At 44.6% G+C, this 17982-nt stretch overlaps 1 protein-coding gene across 1 annotated transcript in view; it reads left to right on the top strand.

Moving 5' to 3' along the window:
* ITGB5 (integrin subunit beta 5) overlaps positions 1 to 17982 on the top strand; it is a 129664-nt gene that overhangs the window by 110880 nt on the left and 802 nt on the right. Inside the window, exons 11-14 of the mRNA XM_038422629.2 lie at positions 8109 to 8331; positions 9641 to 9744; positions 14964 to 15080; positions 17128 to 17294. Of these exons, the coding sequence (XP_038278557.1) occupies positions 8109 to 8331; positions 9641 to 9744; positions 14964 to 15080; positions 17128 to 17294 (611 nt within the window). The remainder of the gene's footprint in view (positions 1 to 8108; positions 8332 to 9640; positions 9745 to 14963; positions 15081 to 17127; positions 17295 to 17982) is intronic.

Raw genomic sequence — 17982 nt, 5'->3', positions numbered from 1 at the left:
CTTTCCATATTTAAGAAAGATGAATTCAAATGGGAACAAGTGCAGAGAAGAGCTACTAGGATGAAAGGAAAGGAAAACCTACCTTAGGAAAAGAGACTCCAAGAGCTTGGCTTGTTTAGCCTAACCAAAAGAAGGCTGAGGGGAGATATGATTGCTCTCTATAAATACATAAGAAGGATAAATACCAGCGAGAGAAAGGAGTTATTTAAGTTAAGCACCAATGCTGACACAAAAACAAATGGATATAAACTGGCCATCAACAAGTTTAGGCTTGAAATTAAATGAAGGTTTCTAACCATCAGAGCAGTGAAGTTCTGGAACTGTCTCTCAAGGGTATCAGTGGGGGGCAAAACACCTAACTGTCTTCAAGACTGAGGTTAATAAGTTTGTGGAGGGGAAGGTGTGATGAAACTGCCTACAATGGCATGTAGCCGATCTGCAACTGCAAATATCCCCAAAGGCCGGGGATGGAACACTAGTTGGGAAGAGCTCTGAGTTACTATAGAGAATTCTTTCCTAGGTGTCTGGCTGTGGGGTCTTGCTGAAATGCTCAGGGTCCAAAGGACTGTCATGTTTGGAGTCGGGAAGAAATTTTCCTCTAGGTCAAATTGGCAGAAATGAGGGGGTGAGGGGCTGCTTTCCTCTGCAGCAAAGGGCATGGGTCACTTGTAGGTTTAAACTAGTGTAAATGGCAGATTTTCTGTAACTTGAAGTCTTTACATCATGATTTGAGGACTTCACTAACTCAGCCAGAGGTTATGGGTCTATTATAGGAGCAGGGGGGCGAGGTTCTGTGGCCTGCGACACGCAGGAGGGCAGACTAGATGATCATGATGGTCTCTTCTAGCCTTAAAGTCTATGAGGCCCCCACTGCCTTTCGGAGAATTGTAAATGGTGGCAACTAGAGTATGAGGGGGGACGTTACTAGGAATCATGAGATGAAATTAATCAAAGGAAAACATAGGATGGATTTTGGGCAAAAGGTCCTGCAGAGAGGTTCTTGATTGGTGGAATAACGTCCCATGGGAAATGGTGGAAGCTTCTAACATTAAACTGAACAAAGTACAGGAAAATCTGATTTAGGGAAGGGAACAATCCTGCAATGGCCTCCATATGCATGTGTGTTTGCATATCCTAGATGACCCAGGAAGTCTTTTTGATCTCTAATATCTGTTAATCTAATTGCTACAACCCCTTCAGGGGGTTCTTGTACAATGCAGACACTCCAAGGAAGAATGGCATGTATTCCTGTGAACACATTACGTTGCAGTCCAAAGCAGCAGCAACACAGAGAGCCGAGCCTCACCCTGCCAATTCTTCTAATTTGTTCTGTGCTCTTGCCACAAGTGTGAAAAGGAGAAGCCGGGGATGAGGGTGGGGGTGGGGGAGCCTTCAGGATGGCCCTTGTTTGCTCATCAAGAATCCCAGAAAGGGGGTGGGTGAAATGAGGACAAGTAGATGTTCTGCCAAATGTTTAAATAACAGCAGGACACAACTGTGCAACCCAGATCTGAGCATGGCTGATGTTAGTGCAGCAACACAAAGCGGGACTGGCTGGCTTTCAGAAGTACAGAGCACCTGCTTCTTAGACTTTCCTGAGAGCTGTGGGTGCTCAGCATCTTTAAAGATCAGGCCGTACAACTGGCCTCTTTGCTGTCTTAAGTGAAGCATGCTGGGGTTCCCTACACAGCACTGTGCACCTCAGCTCCTATCCAACAAACTGCCTATGCTGTTTTGTTCCCAGTCTCAGATCTCTGACACAGCTTTACAGGAGCTGGTGTTGAATCCTACAGAGATGCAGAATAGGGGCATTTTGACAGGTTACAGACTTTTATCTGTCTGGATTTCTCTTTTGACTGCAGTGGGGTTTGGCAAGCACACGGATCAGCTAGACAGCTTTATTCAGGGATATTTAATGGAGGTTTCCAGTTAATAATCTGTGATGTTTAAGGGCAAATTCAGAGAGAACATTTCATTTCCTAGTCTTATCTGGAGACTTAAAGGGTCTAAGATAATTTAATTTCAGGGATGGAAGAGAAGAAAATGTATCTTTTTATGGCTGGAAAATTCAATTAATCTCTTCAGGTATACAGACCAGCCCTAGTAGATTACATTCAAAACCAAACCAAACAAAACAAAGATTTTTTTTAAAATACTGTACACATTAAAACTCTGCACCATGATACTTTATTAGCTTGGAGGTGTATTAAAATACACCTTCTCTCTTAGTCTGAGATTACATTCCCAGTTTGGAAGTGAGACCCTTTCCTGGTGAGCAGTACCATTCCTTGGTTTATATTTAGAGCCAGAGTCCTGGAATACTTCCCCATAGACATTATTTTATGTCAAGTAATAACTCCTTGGACACTCAACATATGTCAGTGAGGCAGATAGGGCTGGAAGCGTACATACCTTTTTACTATGAAATGCAAATACCATGCAGTATTCCAAGGTTTTGGAAATTTTGCTGCAAACCTGAAATCAGGCTCAGGTTCATCTAAAGGCTTAGTGAGGCTTGCAAACCAGATCAGATTCGGAGCTCCTTTACAGTGAATCTCTCCCTTTGAGCACGTTCTCAAGAGAGGTTTGTGGTTTAATTTGGAATCCTAGTGTCAGCTAGGTTTGCTTTAACATTCAATCTTGGGCTAGGCTTAGGGTTGCCACTGATCCAGGTTTTACCCGGACAGTCCAGTTTTTGGCTTCTGTGTCCGGGTGCTATTTAGGGTTTCCAGGTGCCCAGTTTTTGACCGGAAAGTCCAGTCGAACAGGGGACCTGGCAACCCTAAATGGCATCTGAACCAAAAGTCTGATTACTGCAGGGTGGGGAGAGGTGCTGGGTCATTAACCAGTCCCAGCCCCTGTTCTCAGCTGGGGCCGCCTCTTACCTGCAGGCAGGTTCCTTGAGATGGGGGAAGAGACGGAGCAGGGGTGGGCCATTGGGTGGAAGAGGCAAGAAAGGGATGGAACCTGGAGAAGAGGCAGGGCAGGGGGCGGGGGCCACTGGGGTCTGGTTACCAGCAATTAGAAAGGTGGCAATCCTAATGAAGCTGGAGTATTGGACTTGAACAAACAGAAACAAAGATGACAAGTTATCAAAATCCCTGTGGCCTGAAACTGCCAAATCACAGAGCTCTCCGCAAGACCTTCTAGTCCAGAAATATAGGTCTCTCCCTCTTCCTCTAGAGCTAATGGAGACTTCGCGCTGAGGGCTTGTCTACCCCAGGCTCTAGCACTGCCATGCGTAGACACCTGCTACGGTGATAGATGGGGTTTTTCCGTCACTGTAGTTAATCCATATCATTGAGGCGGTAGCTAGGTCAACGGAAAAATCTTCCATCAACCTAGCAATGTCTATACCAGGGCTTAGATTGGCTTAATAATGTCTCTCAGGGGTGTGAATCTTTCACACTCATGAGTGATGAAGCTAAGTTGACATAAGTTTTAGAAGTAGATCAGGCCTTAGACATATTGGGTATGTCTATACTGCAGTTAAAAACCTGCTGCTGCCCCGTGCCAGCTGACTCAGGCTCATGGGGCTCAGGCTAGGGGGCTGTTTAATTGCAGTGTAGACTTTTGGGCTCAGACTGGAGCCAGTACCAGATGCTTCAGAAAAAGACTCAAGAAGCCCCATGGTAGGCATATGTGGATTAAGCTGCACCTTGTGAGGGTCTCATCCGAATCCCTAATTGGCTTAAACCTTAGAGAATTTGGTTTTATATCCTTTCTGAAATGTTTGTTAATGTTCACTATTGTGACTCTCAGTACTATTGTTACCCATATAAATGTCCAGTTCCTCTTTGAATTTCGCTTAATTCTTGATAAGTTTGTTATACAAAAACACATTCGTTTTACAGTTACTTTGTTCTCTCCCTCCTTAATTTTGTCTGACAAGGTGGGTGAGGGTATATCTTTTACTGGACCAACTTGTGTTGGTGATAGAGACAAACTTTCGAGCTTACACGGAGCTCTTTTTCAGGTCTGGGAAACTAACTCAAAGTGTCACTGTTAAATTCCAGATTTGTCTGGCATCCACTTGTTGAGTCCTATCGCAATCCCACATTGTGAACACCCTGGGGCAAGGAATTTCTATTGTTTTATTTTTTAACTACATGTGTGTACAACATCTTGTACAGAGGGGCCCTGATCCTTGATTGGGACCCCTAGGCTCTACTGTAATACAGCTGATAATAATGAAAGTCCCATGGCAGTCTTACACTGAATGTGTAAGAAAATCATAATTGATGTAGCTGGGCTATGGCAATATATGTACTTGCTAATTTGTGCATGGGCATAACCAGTTCTGAAACTCAATGGCCATGTGCAAGCAGCCTACTTGCATATGTAAATCAGATATTTACATGCCTAAAATAGACATCCTATTCCATCTGCCCCACCTGGATTACTGATTACTTATCAATATCAGGTACAGGAGAGAAAGAACGTTGCATCTGGAGAGAGTATAAACATGTGGACACCTTATGGCTTGTAATAGTTTGAAGTAGCAAGTTTGGTCCCAAGCAAATGATGGGGATGAAAAGGGGCTGTGTGAATGCTCCTTATGAGGCTTTGGGGCAAATGAGGTGGCTAGTAAAATAAAAGAAGTTTCTGTATTTCCAGCACCTGTATTTGTGCTGTGGCACCTCTGCCAACACAGGAGTCGTGGAAAGCCGGAGAAATCAGAGTGCTTGTGGTGAACAGAAGAATCTGCATATATTTTTTTAGCAATCTTGTCTGAGAAACATGAGACTGTTTCCAGTGGGGAAACTGAAGATGTAATTAATATGCTGATGAGAATATATGCAACTGTTTGGCTTTATAAAATATGTATTTGAAAGCGATCTCCTTCTGGGGTTAAGCAGTTAAGAATCCCAGCATTATTTCCAGGGAGCTGATTCATGAAACTGCACACTTGACAACTTGACGCTCCACTTACAATAACTGAAAGCCTTTCAGATGATTGACTTTTCAGGCTGTGTCCAAGTCCCACAGCTGCAGTAGGAAGCTTTGCTGGAGGAGAACCACTGTACTGGATTCTCTGTTTATCTATAATGATTGGAACTCTTGTCTAATGCCTACAAACCCGAGGGACTGCTGCCAGATCTCCTGCATTGTTTGATGAGCAAGGTGCTTTGAGTCTATGGAGAGGTATTTTCAGTAACAGGTACCGCTGCTTCTCCTTGAGTTGACAAAGGACCATCAATGACAGTGTCTGAGAAACAGGAATGTAACTTATAGTTAGGAGGATAATTTTTTGGCAAATAAATCTGAGGTACTGGATTTATTTTGGGGTTGGGCCAGGCTTTTCTGGAGCATTTCCTCCCTCTGTGTAGTGTAATGTGGGAAAACTCTCCCAAAGAAGGCCTTAGATTTTTCCATCTGTTAAAGGAGAGGGGAGGGAGAAATGATGAACTAGCTTATGAAATGGTTAATCCAGTAGCCTTCCACTGCTAAGACCTAGGTTCAAAACCAGGACCAGTCACATGAAAGACTGAACCAGAGGGTTTTGGATTTATCACAAACCACTGCAGAGACTGGTAGGATAGTGGGAGGAGGAAGCCTTTGTACAGCAGCTGCCCACTCTGTGCCTGGCTTGGATCAGTGCTGTTACTCACTAATTTCCGGCATTGTTTTTAAAAATGCACACAGTGAATCTATCTGTGGTATTTATCTGGGCGCCCCTCACCTGAGTATCAGAGCACCTGACAATCTAATACATTTGTCCTCCCAACATCCTTGTGAGGTAGGATGGGAGGGATAGCTCAGTGATTTGAACATTGGCCTGCTAAATCCAGGGTTGTGAGTTCAATCCTTGAGGGGGCCATTTAGTGATCTGGGGCAAAAATTGGGGGTTGGTCCTGCTTTGAGCAGGGGGCTGGACTAGATGACCTCCTGAGGTCCCTTCCAGCCCTGATATTCTATGATAACCCATCTGAATCTAGCTAGGGATTTGCCTAGAAAAGGTAGCGTAGGAAGTGAGTGTCCAGTAGTTCATCAGAGAGCCTGATTATTATGGCACATACTATGTTCATTAAACAGGAAAGTGCTGTAAAGAGCACTCTAACAACCTTTGATTGCTCTATAATAAAGCCAAGTCCCACACCTGAGGGACAGAAGGAGCATGGGGAAAGATGGAGAGAGAAAGCTCTTCTTTCTGAGACATGTGAACTAGAAGAGGCCAGGCATAAAACCCAGCAAGGGCTGTTCCATTGATTGCCACACTGGGTACATTAGGAAAGTCTGATGCTATACTAAGAAGACTGTAGAAAACTGACCACAAACTCTGTTTTTTCTGTATCTGCTTCAGCTTCCACTGGTTAACTACAGTGAGTATCGAGATTATATTAACTGTACCATAGCTCTCCAGCACCCAGCAGTATGTGTCTGTTAAACATCGTCTTCTGTGCAGCTGAGACACAGCCACATCTGGTTTAAAAAGCAATATTCCTAAAGGTGTTGTTTCAGAACCTTTGCCAGCTTTTGGCAGAGAGGGTGGGTGTGAAGAATCAAAGCTCAGCTGCTCTTTTGCTACTTTTCCGGCCCTTCTGCTTTAAATCACTGTCAGGGTTGGGTTTTCTTTGCTTCCCTCTGTGGTAAACCGGGAGAGCTGGATTTACATTGGAATTCTCAGGCCATTTAGAAAGCTCTCTTCAGATATATAAACAAACATATCCTTTATTACCATGTTTCTTTTAGCAGGCTGGAACAATGAAGTACTCTACATGCTGAAAGAACTTAACTTCACCTCTAGCTGTCCTCCGCTTTAAATTATCTGAGGGTTTTTTCCCCTTTTTTTAAACTGATCCAATAACAGCAGAAATCCTAATGCTAAACCAGGGAGTAACAATTCTCCATTTTGCTTAACTGGAGTCTTCATGTTGACACGGCAACAAACTTTAGTCTACTACTGACATTTTTCTTATAAAAATAGAAGAGGAAAGAGGAAATCTTCTAGGCACATTCTGCATGGCATTGAAAGCCTAGAATCCACCACTACAAAAGTGATTTTTCCTTCTCTTGATAATAGCCCACTTATACTTTAATTGAATTGTCTCATTAGAACTGACCCCCCACGTGGAAGGCAACTCCCATCTTTTTATGTACTGTGTATATATATTCTGCCTACTGTATTTTTCACTCCATGCATCTGATGAAGTGGGTATTAGCCCACAAAAGCTTATGCCCAAATAAATGTGTTCATTTCTAAGGTGCCATAAGTACTCCTCATTGTTTTTGCTGAAATGTACAATAATGGGCATAGTAAAGTATATATTGAGCCCTTTGCAACAGTTAAAAATATTTTATTCCTGCAATGAGTTGTTGCTGAAAAGTGCTATCAGAGCTTCGTTTGCACTTTAATGTCAATCACTGTATAAGTGGGTAATAGAATAGGAGGAGTAACACTTCAAAGGGGACTCTAGGAATCCAAAATGTTAATCCATAGGACAGAGAAAACAGAGACCATGCTTTAGCCAAATTCTGATTGCTCTGGCTGAAGCATAAAATCTGTAGTAGCCAGTCATATGTTGGCTGGAGAGGTAGGTTATAACAGAAAACTATTGTCCCTGGGCTGTAAAAATTCAGACTGATTTCCCCACTGCAGGCCACTCTGTATGTTACAATAGTAAGAACAATAACTAGAGACTGAGTAGCAGCCGTGTTAGTCTGTATTCGCAAAAAGAAAAGGAGTACTTGTGGCACCTTAGAGACTAACAAATTTATTAGAGCATAAGCTTTCGTGAGCTACAGCTCACTTCATCCGATGAAGTGAGCTGTAGCTCACGAAAGCTTATGCTCTAATAAATTTGTTAGTCTCTAAGGTGCCACAAGTACTCCTTTTCTTTTAACTAGAGACTAAGAACTTTCTATCTAAGGCCCCAAGTAATTTGATACTTTAGCACTTGTCTTGCATTCATCTTCTTATCTCCCCCCACCCTCCAAATAACCTCCCTCCCTTCAGCTCCGTAACAACAAGAACGTTACTGATGCTTCTCTGTTCCTTTTTACCTCCTGCACAGTCACTCCATTCCAACCCCAGACCTTTTCCGAGTAACACGTATGTTTACGTGCACTGAAGTCTGCTGTTTGTGCTTGTTATCGATTATCTTTAGGCCATGGAGAGTGTCACTGTGGGGAGTGCAAGTGCCATGCTGGTTACATTGGAGACAACTGCAACTGCTCGACAGAGACTAACCGTTGCATTTCGAATGACAGTCAGATGTGCAGTGGCAGAGGCAACTGTGTCTGTGGGAAATGCCAATGCACCGAGCCTGGAGCCTTTGGAGAGACTTGTGAGAAATGTCCTACTTGCCCAAATGTCTGCAGCACTAAAAGGTACCTCACCAACTATGCTCATTAATGGCTTACTCTGCGTCATGAAGGGAAATCGTCTTTGATTTCAGAAGTCTTTCAAATAAGGGGCCTCTATCACTGCTTCAGGTGGGACCAGCTGTCTAAGGGTATGCCTTCACTGCAGGGATGGCACCTGAATTAGCCTTGCCCAGGTGTGAGCAGTGTCTGCCCTGTGTTCCCCCATGTGTGTGTCACTAGGATGTCTGGGGGCTCCCATGGTTCTTTGTGCAGCAGTATGCTGCACCGTGCTGAGTCTTTTCCAATGAATTGTGGGAGAATTTGCATGTCCTTTTGGGCACAAACATGGAATTATGGGAAGGCACTGAGGGATTGTTAGCATGTGGCTGGAGGTGTCCAGATGCCTCTCTGGGAAATTTTCCTGCAAAACAGTCTGAGCCTGGCAGAAAGTGACCAACACAAGTCATTTCATGCCTTGTTCTAATGCGGGTTCTACTGGGTAATTACTGGCAGCCAGGTCCGCTTCTCCTGCCTGGAGCAAGGATTTCATTTCAGTGGATCTTGCTATGTGGTACAGAGAGAGCACTAGGATGCCAGGGGATGGTTATGATTTGAGACTAAAAATACACTGGAAAAGCTGCTTTGATCATTTAAATACTTGTAGCCCCACAACAAATATTTATGGTGTCTGCCTTTTTTGCTTTGAGCCATTTCCGAGATGGTCCCATACGAGAAAACTAGATCCCCAAATTAGAAAACATTCAGGGCTGGATCCAAATTGAACAGCCAACACCCATCTCTGTAGTGGGTTAAACCAAAGTTCCAAATACAAACACACCCAGACAATTAGGGAAGTTTGCAATTCAGCCCCACCTTCAGGGTTAATCTGTCCTTAATTTGGAGAGTTTGGCCAAAAGGTTTCTATTTCTTTTATGATGCAAATGTGTGATTCTGTGCGGGGGCATGCAGAAGGGGGGCAAGCAGGGGCATGCCCCCCCCTCAATAACTGGCGGGGGATGCAGAACTCCTCCTGCTTCTGGATTGTGTGGAGGAGCTCTCCCTCTTCCCCCCCCCCCCCCCACAACCCAGGAGCAGGAGAAGTTCTGCAGGGGGAGTTTGCTCTCTCCCCCCACCAGAGGAGTTTTGCACCCCCCACGATCCATGCACCCCCTCACCCCAGCCAAAGCAGTAACATTTAAATTCCTGCGCATGCCCCTGACTCTGTGGATTAACAGGTCAAGATTCCCTTTGGCAAACAGTTTGGATGGCAGGTCTGAATGTTCCCGTGGTTTCAAAGATGTTTAGTCTTTCTCTTTGTGTCTCCCTCCTGAAGGGACTGCATTGAGTGCATGTTACATAACTCAGGAGGACTGGCTGATAACCAAACCTGCCCAAAACACTGCAAGGATGAGATCATTACACGTGTGGATGTCCTCAGTAAGTAATGTACAGCAGAATCATATGGGAACTTCAGGCATGAGGCTGTTGCAACTGGCTAGATTTAACTGGTCTTTGCAAAGAATTGTATTTACCCTGATTGGCATTGAAGCTTTTCCATAAAGTAGGTCACAAATAAAAATCTGGATTTAGAAAGGCTAATCCATTTTCCTACCTCCAAGTTATAATCTCTTCACTGTTACAAGGTTCACCCCAGATCCAACTATTTACCATATGCTGGGTTTATTCTCTTATCCATATCAGCTACACGTTACACTTGTAATCTTGACACAGTAAATGTTACTAGATTCAGATTAGATCTGGAATTCAGAATCTAAACCAGGGTGGGCAAACTTTTTGGCCCAAGGGCCACATTGGGGTGCGAAACTGTATGGAGGGCTGGGTAGGGAAGGCTGTGCCCCCCAAACAGCCTGGCCCCCACCCCCTATTCGCCCCCTCCTACTTCCCGCCCCCTGACTGTTCCCCTCAGAACCCCCAACCCATCCAACCCTCCCTGCTCCTTGTCCCCTGACTGCCCCCTCCTGGGACCCCCCTGCCCCAAACTGCCCCCCGGATCCAACCCCCCCACTCCCCGTCCCCTGACTGCCCCACCCTATCCACACCCCCGTCCCCTGACAGGCCCCCTGGGACTCCCAGGCCCTATCCAACCCTCCCCGTTCCCCAGCCCCTGACCGCCCAAGGACCTACACCCCATCCAACTGCCCCCTGTTCCCTGTCCCCTGACTGCCCCCCAGGACCACCTACCCACCCCCCCACCCCCTGCACTGCTGTGTGTGTGCACCGCCATCCCCTTACCATGCCACTCAGAGCGGCAGGAGCTCGCAGCCCTGCTGCCCGCACAGTGGCATGACTGTGTGGGAGGGGGAACAGCAGGGGAGGGGCCGGGGGCGAGCCCCTGGGCCAGGAGCTCAGGGGCCACCTCTGATCTAAATGCTACATTTCAATTCACTATGAGCATGCAACTGATTTGTTTTTAAAAGTAAAATCAACCAGTTTTCTACCTAATCTCTTAATAGTGAACAACCATTTTTGTTAATCAAATAGGTTTCTCTGTTTGGTTTTAATATGCATCTATTTCAGATGTTTACATAAGTCATACTGGTTGCACTTTTGCTGTCAGCTTTCTTTTTGAGGATTGCTGCTATGTTGGCTCTGTTTTCTGAATCAATGTTTTCTTAAGTAAAATTTCATATTCAATTAATTGCCTTATGAGAGTCTACTCTCTTTCTTCCTTCTAGAACTTCTTAGAGATACACCTAGATTTTTCTCTGCTTTGTTACAGAGGCAGGAGTAAATGGGAGAGTTTATGGTGACAGGGACAATGCAAAACTAGCATGCCTGGTTACACCCTAATAACATTGTGATCCATAGAGTTAATATGAAGCTGTCTTGGTTAAGTGATACACCCATACCAGTCTGCACTGCCAAAGCTTGCCAAGATTCCAGTCAGATAAATCCTTCAGCAGGAGAAATTAATCATGATGGAGAAGCTTTGGCTATGTAGTGAAGCAAAAATTACTTTAAAAGATATTTTTATATACATAATACCAAGGATGTCTAGGCCCATTATAGATAGGTAAGAAGACAAGATCCTTGCCCTGAAGAGCTGTTAACAGCCAGCAATATTTAGGGCAGCCATGAAGTTACACTGTCCGGGGCTAATAGTGCACACATGGTCTAGGAGTAAAGAATATGAAGACCACCTGAGTTGTGTTATGTGCTTTTTGGCTACAGTTAATACATGAAGTAAGGGGAACAGGATGCAACACAATGTAAAATGATAGAGCAGGAAGAGTTAGCAAATATCTTGTTGGAGCAACATTTTTTGTGGTGTTGTTTTTCTGGCACACTCCCTCCTTGTGTCTGTAACATGAACACTTCATCAAGGTGGGATGTTTTCTAAGCCTCTTGGAAGAAGTGAGCTTTAAGGGAGGGGCTTGGCATAGAAAGATGAGGGCATTGGGGTGGAATGGACGGCCTTTTCTGAAGGCGCAGATAAATTAGGTCATCTCTAACCTTTCACATTTGTAACTTTTTTCACTGTTCTTTTCCCCCCTTACCGCCTCATAGAATCAACAATTTGCAGTGAAAATGTGATAGGTAACCTTGAGCTTTTCCAGCTTCCTCCCAGTCTGACATCCAGGGTCTGTTCCCTTCTCACATGCTTTGAGCTAGTTTTAAACAGTGTGAGCAGTGGGGTTTCTACCTCTTGCCATATTATTTCCTTGTTACAAGCACCAAGAGATTCGAACAGTGGGTCTGTGACACCACATTTAATAACAGCTCACTGCAAAAGCTGCAGGGTCATCAGGCCACTTTAAACCCCTCCAGTCTCTTCTAACCACAAAAAGCTACTTTCACATAGCTAGTCTGGTGTTTGTTTGCAGGCGGAAAATGCAAGAGTGTAGGTTGAAGTTACACTCTCATGCCTAAGTCTTGCAACACACATGGCCACGTTTTTGTGCAGACTTGCACCCTGGGAGATGGCGCTGGGAAAAGCACAGAATCATGCCTATGGTTTGCAAGCTCCCCAGCTGTTTTGGAAAATGGGGCAAGGCAACTAACAGCCAAGGGTTAGTTTTAAACTTTCTTGTTTTGGCCGGAAACTGTGTTTTTATTCATTTTTTTTTTAATTTCAATTACTAGAGGATCTGAAGCCTGTTAAGACTGAGACCAAAACCTGGCTGACAATATATTCATGCTATATAGTGCACATTTCAGATGCTTGTTAATGCCTGGAATGTTGATATTTACTTACACTAGTGTTAACACGGATACAGCTGTATCACTGCACTCTTAGCAGCCGTTACTGTAACAGAGGGGTAATCATTTCTCTAGGGAGGCCAGGTCAAAGAAAGAAAGGAAAAGGGAGACAGAGGAAATGCAGAAGGAAGAAAAATAATAGGGTGAAGTAGCAGGCTCATAAATATGATCATTTTTCCACTGATACTGAATATGAAAGTAAGACACTCAGCAGTTACTACTAACAACGGTAACTGTAGCCTGGATTTTCAAGGTGCCTAAGCAAGTTAGCTGCCCTGCTCTCATTTCAAATTAATGGGATGTGGATGTCTAACTCCTTTAGACTCATTTGCAAATCCCAGCCTACAAGCTTAGTCAGTACACAAAGGCCATATTCTACCTTTGATCATGGTGCAAACGTCGCACTGACCCCAGTAGGGATTGAGGGGGAACCATGAGTACTCTGAAGTTTGTACCCCAGCTCACCGACTGACCATACGTGGAATTCAGCCCACTGCTTTAAACACTACAAAGATCTACTTGGAACTGAGACTGGTCAGGGCAGCAAATTTGAAATCAAACTGATTGTTTTGCACCCATGTTATAACTTCCCTGCAATGACAAGATTTCCAAAGAAACAGCAGACAGGTCTGTTAGTTATAATGGCAGCAGTAGCACAAACAACCTGCTCTTTCTTCTATGGTACATTAAAAAAACAAAACAAATTCCTACTTCAAACAAGTCTTCTAATTTCCTGCCACTCCTCCACTTTCACCTTTTCTCCCTCAACTTATTCCTCCCCCCCCACACACACACACTCCCCACTTCCATCTCAGTCTTGAAAAAATAAACCTCCTGATTATTTCCGGAGATAAAACAATTGAGCACATTTTGGAATGCAAGTCGAGTGATGGATTGTGGTTTTGATAAAATCCTCATTTATGTCCACAATTCACTGCTTTCCTCATAAAATGGACCTATATCCATCAGTTTATCCACAGCTTTCCAAATTTAAGAGCAAGAGAAGGGAAAAGAAAAATGGCTGCCTTTTTGAACTGCATAGGATGGTACTGTCAAAAGAAAAGATCTTGTCAGCTTTTATATTTGCCCTGAGTATCTTACTGTTACATGCACCTCCGAGTGTAAATTTAACCTCTTCAAAATGTTTGTGTGCACAATCATTAATTATTACTTGTGTTACACTAGTGCCTAGAAATCTCAGCCAAAGCATTGCAGAAACACACAAGGTGTGTCTACCTTGCAGTCAGAGGTGTGATTGTAGGTTGGGATACGCGCCCTACCTTTAATCTAGCTAACGTGGCTAAAAAGAGTGACTGGTGGCCCAGGCATCAGCCTGGCTGTACAAACCTGCCTGGAATCCTGGGTATATACTCATGTTCCTAGCCATGCTGGGATCTGTGCCACTGCATCATGGCTGCTTTTTAGCCACACTAGCTAGATTAAAACTAGCATGGGCATGCCTACTCGAGCTGCAATCACACCTCTGATTTGCAGGGTGAACATACCCATAGTGAGAGATGGTCCTTGCCCTGAAGATCTTACAGCCTAAATAGGGCTAAAGCTGGGAGGGGAAGTGCCTTGCTCAGAGTCATGCAGTAGGTAGGGGATTAGAACCCCGTTCTCCTCATACTCAAGGTGGTGCCCTGCCCACCAGGCCACACTGGCTCCCCAGTGTAGCGATCTGGCTATCTATAGAGTACCTGTCACTGAAGGATGTCAGTACTGAGTATTTTGATCTCTCCAGTTCTTCATGTTTGCTAGTGCTCTGTTGTTCTATTTAAAGCTCAACTTTCCTCACAAATCAGAATCAGATTGTGCTCATTTCCAGGCTCTCTTTGTTGTGTATTTTTCCCCCAACTCCTCCAGTATGTGAAGGGAAGTGCTGCTGAACTTGCAAATGGATTTTTCAAAGGTTCTGATTTGCTCAACCTTTTTTCAAGACCCATATTAATTTCTCTCTTTGTATGAAGTAGGCTAAACCCACTCAGACAGTTTCTTCACAGCCATTTATTTGTGTTCATAGAAGAGCATCCAGATGATAGATGCAAAGCTAAGGTACCGTGGTTGGGTTGTGTTTTTTTTTTCTTCCCTCTAGTGTTAATGGTTTCTTCTATTTCAGCTATTTGAATTGTTCTGTAATGTGCACCATATGTACCAACAGGAAGCTCCTTGTATTTAAAGGAATTCAAAGTCCCCAGAGCTATAGAGTTCCAGAAAACACATCCAGCTCTGAGGCCAGATCTTTGAATGGTAGAGGCTTTTCTTCCTGCAGAAAGAAAACAGCTGAACAACAAATGTCTGAATGTTATGTCACCATGTGGAGATGCCATATCGCCAAATGCTACAGAATGTCTTCACTGTTTAACGTGTGTTTTAGATGCATTGGGCTCCTTTACACTGCTAACAGATCCTCAGGAATGTTTATTTCATTCCAGAAACAGATGACCAGCACTCAGTCCTGTGTGTCTACCCCGTGAATAACTGTGTGATGAAGTTCACCTACTCGGAACTTCCCAGCGGAAAGTCCAATCTCACAGTCCTCAAAGAGCCAGGTTGTTTCTGCATTTGTTTTTTGTTTTGATATAAGATGCCAGCTCGTGAGAGGTGCTAGGCTACCACTGAATGTGCCTGCTTATCAGAAAGGCTAAGTGCTCCCCAGTAATTGCAGCCTTAGCAGATTCTGGGTAAGGAGAGAGCTTGGAGTCCTCCTTCAAAACAGGCTTTTAAGGAAACTAAGATCAATGTTTGGGGAAACTGAGTCAGGGCTGACTTTACAGTTCATGGAACTCTAAGCTGGGTTAGATGGGGAGGGAAACATCAGGAGGTCAGTGCCGCCGCCTCTGGTCCTACGCCCATATATCTCTACTGTACCACATGAGGCCATTTTCCAGATCCTGCTATTAAATTCTCCCACAATAGAGAGACCACCAAGAAGGGGTAGAGAGAGAGGCTCTGTGGGGTGTGTGTGTGTGCTGCCTTGTTTCTTCCTGTCCCTAGACATAGTGTCAGCCTCCGTGTGAAATGATGGGGTGTGTTTTTGAACTGGGGTAGCAGGGGTACTCTGAAGATATGGCACCAAAAGGAGGAGTGAGGTGGGTTCTGGGAGAGACACCACTGAAGAGAGGGAGGAGTCTGAGAGAGTGCAGGTGACAGAGATTTCCCTCTCAAATGTGCAACAGAGCATGAGACAGTGGAGGGAAAGGGAAGACATAGGAGTGGGGGACACTTGGGGAGCAGTGAAGGGTCACAATCATTTTGGGCAAATGACTCCATTGTGGTATCAGAGTGGAGGTGAGGTGAGTTACTTCAGTCTCTAGTTCCACAGCTGGGGGGGGAAAGGGAAAGCGGGGGGGGGGGTTGGTGCAACCTGTCAGCTGAGCTGCCACAAAGCCCCTAACTGTGTGGGTCCCCAAACAGCTGCTTGAACTGGTTGGGCTGAAAGCAGTCCCGAAGAGAGCAGAGGAATCTGGATGACTTAAAATGCATTGGCTAAAGAACCAACGCCCCTGATCTAAACGCTGAATTTTATGGCCCGTGCTCCTCTCTAAAATTGGCATTAGATGACTGCAAAACTCTATCACAAACCTGGCTGAAGAAATCGGAAATATCTACTATCATACCTAAAAGCATCCAATGTGTTAAGTTTCCAAATATAGCCCCTATGCAGTCAACTGCCTGCTGAATTAATTGTGAGATTCTCAGTACTCCTGTTCATAAACCACAGCAACTACAGATATTTTTTCTATTTCCAAACACTGATCCTGGCCCAAGCAGCACATAATGTATATGTGTCCACTAGCATGTGATCCTGCTGATCTCCCTAGACCATGGCTGAAGACATCTGTGTTTCTGGCATGTGAAGCGTGTATTACTTTAATAAGCTGCAAGCCATTTTCCCAAACAAGCACCCTTGCGGTTATGTGAAATGGTGTGAGCATGGTACAATAGCTGCTAGCAAGTCCGCATGTCTCTGGAGGCATAAGCCACTATGGACCTGGCCCCAAGAGATTTCAGATTTTGCACTTGCAGCATCTTATGCCTGATTGAAATAACAGAGCTATTTGCCATTAGGTAAGAGACTCGCTTAATGATTCTAATGATCTCCTATTTTCATGCTCAGGGATGACCAGGAGCTGAAATAGCCACTTGCTCCAGGCACTTTGTCAGTTGTACTAAGCCCTTAACCCTCTGTGCTTGCACTGGGTCCTCCTGCATTACAGAAACATGGCTGATATTGCTGGCAGCATTGCAGTAAATTAAATGTACATCGTAAACAAATGTTGGGTGAAATTCTCATCCCATTGAGGTCAATGGAAATTTTGCGATTTACGTCAGTGGGGCAGGATTTGTGTTAGAGAAAATTGCTTTAAAGCTTCAGTTAGAAAGGACAACGCCAAGGTAAACCCCTTGTGACAGCAGTGTAAATCCGGAGTGATTCCATCAGTGGAGTTCCACTGGTCTCCAGTGATTGACCAGTCAGAGGCTGTGCTCTCTCTCTCGGTCTGCTCCCCGCATCTGAATGGTCTAATGTTACCCAGTGCACATCCCATGTTAGAGCATGTCCCTCATCGAAGCTGATTTTCTTTTTTTCCTCACTAGAGTGTGTCTCTGCACCCAATGCCCTGACCATCTTGCTGGCCGTGGTGGGCAGCATTTTACTGATAGGAATTGTACTTCTGGTTGTCTGGAAGCTGCTTGTCACCATTCACGACAGACGGGAGTTTGCCAGATTCCAAAGCGAACGCTCCCGGGCAAGATATGAAATGGTGAGGGGTGCTTCATGGGGTAGGGATAGGGGTAAAGTTGGAGAAGGTTCATGGATTAGGGATGGGGGGGCCATAAGGCACATGGAGACTCATGATGAGGGTGTCAGATTTAAAGGAAGACTTGTCTGACTTGATATGAAGATGCTATTGGCAAAATTGTGCCCTGCTTCACGCAGGTGTGCTTCGGGTGGAGCTGGGGCAGTCTGGCCCCATTGAGCTGTGTGTGCTCTTACTCTGGCTAATTGCAGCTCCTTATAAGGGAATAATGTTGCACCCTGCATCAGGGAATAATCCAAATACTCACCAATATTTTGTTCAGTCTTCACTTTTAATATTGATAACTGAGATCAGGGCTCTATTGTGCTAGATTTTGTACACTCACCCATTAGGAGACAGAATTTACAGTCTAGATTGTAACTACCCATTGCAGACTAGAAGTACTAACTTTGAGCAAGCCCATTATAATTGCATTGAAGATTATCCTGGTACTTAAAATTTACATTGTCTTTTTGATAAACCTATAAGATGTTTTTTGTGGTGATTCTGCCCCCATCCTGGTTAGCTTTGCCATAAGGAAACGGCTTCTGCAGGGTTTCCTGTGTGAAGGCTGCTTTGCCTTACCTTACCTTTGAACCGTCTCTGCTCTAGGTGCCAGGAAATTCTCCTGGAATAAGGAGACAGGGTACTG

Source organism: Dermochelys coriacea, chromosome 11 (genome assembly GCF_009764565.3).
Source record: "Dermochelys coriacea isolate rDerCor1 chromosome 11, rDerCor1.pri.v4, whole genome shotgun sequence".
Classification (NCBI taxonomy): domain Eukaryota; kingdom Metazoa; phylum Chordata; order Testudines; family Dermochelyidae; genus Dermochelys; species Dermochelys coriacea.
Note: the sequence above shows the minus strand (reverse complement) of the source record. Positions and strands in the feature narration are given on the sequence as shown.